Genomic DNA, 7922 nt, shown 5'->3' with positions numbered 1-7922 from the left:
TAATCCCTTTCAGTAGGATAATTATCTTGTTTACGAGATTTATCTCATAAAAATAATAGCCAGTAATATCACCACAATGTAATGTGAAATAGACCTATTGTATCTTCTCTTGACTTATCTGTTGGAAGCTAGAGCATCTTTTGATTAAAGACCTCAAGCTAGTAATATCAGCTGTAACCTACAGAGATCATTATTCTAGATTTGCCCCCCTTTCAAGTGGTCGACTTTTTTCACCAGTCACATCTGCTTGTCAGAACTCCAGCTGTCCCAACCTTATAAAGATTCAGCTGCATCCTCATTGCAGGCACGGTGGGTGCTAAGGAACAATAGAGGGCAGGACACTGCTTTGTTTCCCACTAAGCTTCCCAGACCTGTAGCTCCTCTCTACGGAAATCTTGTGGACTGCAGAGGCAGAACCTGATGCTCTTTTGGGAAATGCTCCAGGTTACTGCTGACCTGACTAGTTTTACAACAGCTGGGTTGCTTTTCCACCCAGCTACATCAGCACAGGACGGATCTCCCTTTCTTTGTCAGGAAAGACATGGATTTTCCTATCTGAAGCTACTTTCTGTAGGCTGTCCCCTGCTCTGCATGCACAAGTCGCATGGTTTGAGTTTGCTCAGCTTTTCTGCATACTGAAGTACTTTGAAGATGGGGCTGGCTAGAAGAACTGTTAGTGACAAGGATTTGTGCCCTGAATTAAGGCCCTCTCTGGTCACCCTGGACATCAAGAACTCCTGTCTACACAGCAGCTGACTGCTCAAAACAGTTTTACACTGGCAGCTAGCAAAATTCAACGAGAATTTTGTTTTACCTCCTGTTTCTGGAAGCCGGGAAAACTCATCACTTATTGCCAGAGACCATTACATTTGTCTTTAATTGAACAGGAAGGCCACCAGGAAGAGCTGTTCTGCCTACTACCCAGTGATGGAGCAGGCGTGTAAAGGATGCCTAGGCATAGTTCGGCTCGGCTGGCTGCTGTAGTTCTACCATGGATGCTGTCAAACTCCACACCAGGCACTTTGGGTCCCTGCGCTGCAGTAGCCTCACGCTCCCATCACGGGGGTGACCTGAACTCCCCTTCAAGCTGCTGATTTTCCCATAGGCTGTGAGCCTGGCTCACGGTTTGAGAACCGGAGCTTGGTGGCTGTGCCGCCCTTCCCCTAACGCCGTTAGAAGGGAGGGCAGCCGTGCTCAGCCGGGGCCGAGACACCGTTCCTGCAGCGCCGGCTAGATCTCACCGGCAGCCTATTCCTTTTGGGCAACCCTGCTTCCGGGCGGGTGCGGCAGGCTGCCCGGGCTGGGGCAGAGCCGGAGGCCCCCCGCCCGCAGCCGGGGCATAGCTGTGGCAAAGCCCGTACCACGGCGGGGCGGGGCGGGGCGGGGCGGGGCGGGGAGAGGATGGGAGGGAACGCGTCGGCGCCCCGAAGCCACGCCCCATCCCGCAGTAGCGCGGGACCACATGGCCAGCCCGGCCAATGGGGGACCGGCTTGGGGCGCTTTAAGAGCCGCGCGCCAGTCGCCGCGCGCTGCAGCAGCGGCCGCCGCGGTTGCCATGGAGACCACGGCCGAGCCGGTCGCTATGGAGACAGCAGCGCCTTGGCTGCCGGGCGGGCGGCGCCGGGAGCTGCGGAGGCACGCGCTGCTCGTCGTGATCGGGGAGATCGGAACAGAACCGGAGCGAGGGGCGCTGCGCGACGCCCTGGAGCGCGGTGAGGAGGGGGGCCGCGGCGGAGGGCCCCGGGGCCGGGCAGGGGAAGAACTGGCGTCCGAGTGCCGCGGGGATGCAAGCCCTCCCGCACCCGCCGCGTTGTGCCCGCCGCCACCCGGCTCCAGGCGGAGCTGCCGGTGCTCGCCCTGCCCTGCGGCACCGCTGCCCCGCCGCAGGGTTTCGCCCCCATCCTCCCGCAGGGGCGGCGGTTGCGAGCCCCCTATCTGGGTGGGGGAAGGAGGACCGCGGGCGGTGGCTGCGGGCAGAGGCAGTGCTCTGCCGGGGCGGGGAGGCGGAGGGGATGGAGGCTGCTTGCGAGCGGGTCCTGGGGCCACGGGACCGGGGAGAAGCCCGCCTGGGCTCGGGCGTGGCTCTCGTCCCGGTGGCGCAGCCCGCAGGATTGGCACGGGCGGTCTCAGAGGTGACCGGAGTGTCAGCTTCGGCGAGGACGAGCCTGGTGACAGATGGCAGCAATGACTAGCCCGGCTGGCTGCGCTCCTGCGGGCTGGCATGCTTGCAGACCTTCAGGCCATGAATTGCTCTATCTTTTCTTTTCCTTATTTATTTGCATAGGAGAAATGCAATTAGCACCGGGTTTGAATGTCTTAAAGCTTGAGGACGTTTTGCGGTTTGAATTTCCCCAAGTTTCTATTTTATTGGTGGGCCAGTGGACTGCATCTTATCGCTGTCTTACTCCCAACTTCTGTCATACTGGCTGCAGGATTTGTCTTGCTTTGCTGCTCACTGCGGTGCCAGAAGACAGCTGCAAAGGGCCTGTGGTGCTGTGGCCTCTCTGGGGAGCAGCTGCATGGGTCAGAAGCTGAGCCTCAGCAGTGAGCTGCTCCCAGAATGGCACAGAGCATAACAGGGCTGCTGCTACAACATTCTTCTTGGTTTTCCTTATTGTGGTAGTGCACAGGGACCTTGACAATGAATTAGTCTTTGTATATTAGACGCAGTGTTGTTTAAAAGCAAGAGTGCAGGATGTGGGGTGAAAGGATGGCTTTATTCAACAGAGGTAGGTCAGACTGTGACCATCTGGCCTCTGAAAGCCCCTCTTAGAAAGCGGTACTCCTGCTTCATGCAGAGCACGATGCTTGTGTTTGATTGGCGCTTCACTGGACTGGTGTGCAACCTGCATCCTTATCCATGCTCTGAATCTCTGAAATAGTAACAGATCACACTGAAAACTAATGGGTTTTGCTCTTTGATTCTGCAGTCACTGGCCAATAACCTGGGAATTCCCATTGGAAAGAAAAAGAAAATGCACATTTTGCAACATAAATTGTAATTTCCACAGGAGAAGTAAATTCTACAGTTAGTTTTGTATGTCCAGAAACCTACTGAAATTCTGCCAAGGGCACACACCTCTGCATGAGAGCCATTTAAGCAGTATTGGTAGATTACTAACAAGAGAATTGAAGTGCTGAGTGAGCTAGGAACCTGGGTTTTGGACTTTCCTCTGCCACTGACTTGGAGTATGACCTCCAGCAAGTCATAGAGGAGTTTTCCCTACTGTGAAATGGGAGAATTCCATCTTGAAATAGACCAAAATCTGCAAATTGGAAGATAGATGCAAAAAATAAAAACAGTTGAAATGACAGAAAAGTCTTGAGATCCATCAAAAGACAGCATGTCATACTGTTGGAGACAGCTATATTCTTAATTCAAGGAGCTCAAGAAATAGTGCATGCACAATTCCATTTCTCAAGTGATGGCTTGTTGGAGAGGGTTCATGTGAGGCTTGTGTGAGGGTTGAATAGGCTTCCGAGCAGCTTTGATTGCCTCATGAGACAAAGCAGTGCCACTAACCAAATGCTCCTGCCCTTCAGAAAGACATTTTTCTGCAACACAAGTACGGTAAGGGGCTTAAAGGCCTCATAGCAATCAGATTCACAAAACTAGCAAAAGAAGTTGGCAAGCAAAGTTGATTGTGTTACATATTGTACACCTAGGTAAGGTGTTCTAAAGGATGGAAAGTCTAGGCTTTGGGTTTGCTTTGCTTTTGTCCCATTGGCTGGCTGTGCAAAGAAAAAGACACCACAAAGTTTGTTTTGCTTGTTGTGTTTGGTTTGTTGGGTTTTTTTTGGTTGGTTTGTTTGTTTCCCCCAGTCAATAATTTTTTTCCTCTGGCTGATCCAAGAAGTGTGCTTTCCCAGACTTCTTTCAGTACCTTGGTTCAGGTGAATGGAATAATGAATGTAGGTCATCATGGGAGCCTGCTTTTTGCTATGTGTAGTGCTTCCTAGGCAGTGGCATTGTGTATCTGTGGGATGCCTGAACAATAATTATTCTAAAATGCTGTCAAATAAATACTAGGTTTATATTTCTGTTCCTCTGTGACTTTTGTCCAGTTTGGAAACCGTATCTGGAAGACTAGGTCTGGTGTTAAGGTGAAATGCCAATTACCTCAGCAGGAAATAAAGTTCATAAAGGTGTAAAGAAAGAGATGGAAAACTGATGAGTCACATGGTACCTAGGTCAAGCTGTGCATGAGCAAAGAGCATGAATATTTAGAAGCCTTAATAGGATGTAGTCTGCACTGTTGAATCAGGATGTAGAGGATCCTAAGCAGTAAGGACAGTGTTCTGGCTCCTCTGCCATGGGATGATGAACTGAGATTGTGGCAAGTGGGGAGAAATTAGGAGTAACTTCATGCTACCTGGAGAGAGAAAGTGTTGAATAAATTCTTGCCAGTAGAATGATGAGGGAGATGGTAATTTCCTTCTTCCCTTTCCTTACTCTGAAAGAGGATCTACTTTTTCTGCATCTTAGAGGGAGTATCAGTACCTCAAATTGCATTTATTGCTGCAGTAGGACACCATGACAGTGACACAGCAGCTAGAGTCAGCAGGATTTGCCCTGCAGAGTGCTACCCTGTTCCTGTCTGGGTCAGAGTGCTCTTCAGTACTGCATTGAGATGCACTTATATTGGGCATTTGTTTAATCATGTTGTCCAAGAGTATTGCTTAGGAAAACATTTTGCTCCCTGTCTTTTATTAAATATTTCATTTGTTCCTATCCCATGCCCAAGCTGAAAGGAACAGTTGTTCTGTGACACTGAAGGTGGTGGAAGTTGGGGTTTGGTTTTGGTTTTTTATCCTGACATTCAGAGGGTTTACTGAGTGCTTGCACACTCTGCAGCACAGACTGGCATGTAATAGAGAAGCTATATTACTCTTTCAGCTGTCACCAGAAAAAAGAAATCCAAAGTTTTCTTGAGCTGCCATATATTCTACAGGCCTTGAGACTCCATGAAGCAATGATTACTAACTCTGTCTTTGTATGTGTAGAAGGGTGAAGCTTGTGTCCTAGAAGACCCTGTTTCCCACCAGTGGCTAGCAGAAGCTGTCACACGATGGAGTTACTCTGCTGGAGAACTAGAACTGTAGTAGCTGGGAATGGTATCTCCATGAAAAATCAAGATGCTTTACTTGAAAGGAAGCGATATCAGATACTATAAAACTTTGCATTGTATGCAGGAGAGGACGTGTCTCTAGAAGAGGGTGGAGGAGCTCTTAGTGAGGACCCCACTAATAAATGCTGGAGCTCAAATTCTGGGACTCTCAGAAGTCTGGGGCATTGGCCTTCAACATCTGTACTTCAGCAGCCAGCAACACAAGAAGCTGGAGCAACTATTCCTGATGATTTCCTGGTTTTGTTGATGGTGCTGAAGTATAGTATCACATCATCTAGGCAAGGCTGCTCCTCACTTGGATATGGAGATCTGTCACCTGTAGTATTTGGTATTAGCCAGAATGTACAACCACTCACAATGAATTCTGAAGGTGACTTCCCTCCAGTATGGCATGGTGCCACTTGCTATGGGAGCAGATGCTGCCTCCTGCTGTGATATGAAGGCAATTAGCTTACAAAGATTACATAGATTAAAGAGCAAACTGGAAGAGCCTCAGTGGGATCAGGGGCCTTGAGGGAGTAATTACACAGTTTGGGTTGGGGACTTTTGTTACTTGGAAGACATAGGCTACAAGAGCAGAGCAACTGGTGTCTCTGAGCTGTTTGGTAGTTCAGCCATTCAGTAGACTCTCTCTACTAGTGACCAACGCTGGTTAATGCAGATGATGCAGAAGGAACACAATGTATTTGCTTTGTTAGGCAGTAGTGTCACTTATTTAGCTTCAGTCCCTTGGTAGTTTCACTTGTGTGAAGCCCAAGTTGAATGAAGAGCTGTTCACTGCTTGTACTTCAGAGATAGATGTTTTATGGAAGGTAAGCATCTTATTGCCCTCTGCTTCTGAAGAGTTTTGCTGTCCCAAGTATGTTCTTTTGGAAGAGCATCACTGGTTCTTGTGTGTCCTGTTAACTTACCTATCTCCACTTCTATTTCTGGAGTATATGGAATAACAACTCACTGATCTTTTGCTTTTATTTTTGTGTTTTGTTTTTTTCTTCTTTGCTGGGCAGGAATTCGCTCCTGGAACATTAACACTCAGTCCTGTGACCTGAATCAGCAACTGCGACTCTTCGTGACACGACACCTGGCTCAGTTTTCTTCAGAAGTCAAAGGTCAGCATTTTGGTTTGTCAGCATTCACTTTTCCTTTGGGGCTTGGAAAACAAACTAAACCAAACAAAAATAAAGTCAACCAACCAAACAAAAATAAAACCCCACAGAATAAAACTGATTGTGATTTGGAATGTCAATTAGTCAGTTATTTGCCCAGGACTTTGCAGACATGAATACTAAAGAAGAAAAATCATCTTAAGGACCAGTTGGATGCAAGGAATTGAACTTAAAATTCCATGTCTTAATACTGAGTATAGAGAGAATAGAAACATGTTGTTTGAAAGCCTGTTAAGATAGTAAGATTTATTCTGTCATCTGTACCTTATTCAGGTGGCACAATACAGTTTTATTTTATAAGCTATTTGTTATTTATCTTTTCAGTTTTAGAATATACTTTTGTGTACAAAATATCTTGCAGGTAGTATGTAAGACTAGTCAAATGACTTTCCAGATCCCTTTTTTTGAAGGCCTATCTCCCTTTCCTGAAGAAAAGCAATGAATAAGAGCTTTATTCAAATGACATTAACAGTTAAATTGTGCTTGCTTACCTTGTGAAAAGCTGTTTGTCATACTTCTATGCAATGTATGTTAAAGTTACTATAGTCAGCACAGATGACACTGTAAAATCTTTTACATAAGACTTTTTTACAGCTTGCAGTACATTTACACTCTTGTCAAAGCCTCTGAATATATTTTTCCTGTTGGGGAACCTGTTCTTCTAATGGATAACTATGAAAGAAGGTACCTGGACTTTTCTCAAATGTGCCACTGACTGAGAGGTCTCTTGCTTTCCTCTGACTTTCTAACATGGGGCTAGAAAGTCTCCCCCCTGCAGAGCAGCATGTGTGCATTCATGGGTTTAAAATACTGTGTATGAAACATCAGTTGAAACACTCAGCAGATCCATCCGAGTTTGAAGCAGCCATAAGAAGATGCTACAAATAGACTAAGCACTAACAATCACCATGAGTATAACATCTGCCCAAGAATTCCTAGAATTCAGGATTGAAACATCTGGTTTAACATCAGCAACATTTATCCCCCTCACTTCCCTAACCCTTTTCCAATAAAGTTTTACATGGTGCAGGGTGAAAGGCATACTCCTCAGCACGAGGGAAGTATGCTTTTGGGTATTTGTTGGTCTTGATGTTCAGCTTCTTTTTCTGAAAACAGTTCTCTCTACACAAACATTAACAGCTGCTTTCAGTCCAGCTAGGGATTTCAAAGAGCTCGACAGCCACCTCAGTGGTCTTTTCTCTCAAATTGTACTTTATTGTCTTCAGAAAACTTTTTATAAATAACTAATGACATAATTGAAAATCAAGCAATTAAGGACAACATTCAAGCTGAATGTGGTAGAGCAAATGCTTGAAATAATGAAACATTGATGAGATACTTTTATTGCCTCTGTAAAAGGATTATCAGAAATATTAAACAAGTTCAAGAATTAGCTTGCACCTTTCTTTGCAAACTTAATGTTTTATACTGAATGCCAGCAGGGTTTGTGTAACACTCTAATAGCTAGTGGCCTTGCAGGCAGATGGCCGTCAGACTCTGAAGCCTTTCATATTCCACCTAATATTCATGCTTCACATCCTACTGATGCCTTTGTTTCGCATTTAATGCCAGCTGAGGATACAGACATATCTGCCACAGCCACTGAAGATATAGCAAAGTTGCATTA

General features: G+C 46.5%; 1 protein-coding gene across 1 annotated transcript in view; it reads left to right on the top strand.

The window, feature by feature from the left end:
• The first annotated feature begins 1582 nt into the window (after window positions 1–1582).
• The window catches only part of MAP1A (microtubule associated protein 1A), a 56811-nt gene continuing 50471 nt past the window's right edge, over window positions 1583–7922 (top strand). Inside the window, exons 1-2 of the mRNA XM_068143657.1 lie at window positions 1583–1712; window positions 6137–6238. Of these exons, the coding sequence (XP_067999758.1) occupies window positions 1583–1712; window positions 6137–6238 (232 nt within the window). The remainder of the gene's footprint in view (window positions 1713–6136; window positions 6239–7922) is intronic.

The sequence above is a fragment of the Melanerpes formicivorus genome, unplaced genomic scaffold (genome assembly GCF_026170545.1).
Source record: "Melanerpes formicivorus ecotype bairdi unplaced genomic scaffold, bMelFor1.0.p_v2 SCAF_10, whole genome shotgun sequence".
Lineage (NCBI taxonomy): Eukaryota > Metazoa > Chordata > Aves > Piciformes > Picidae > Melanerpes > Melanerpes formicivorus.
The sequence above is the reverse complement of the archived record's forward strand: the minus strand, read 5'-3'. Positions and strand labels throughout refer to the sequence as shown.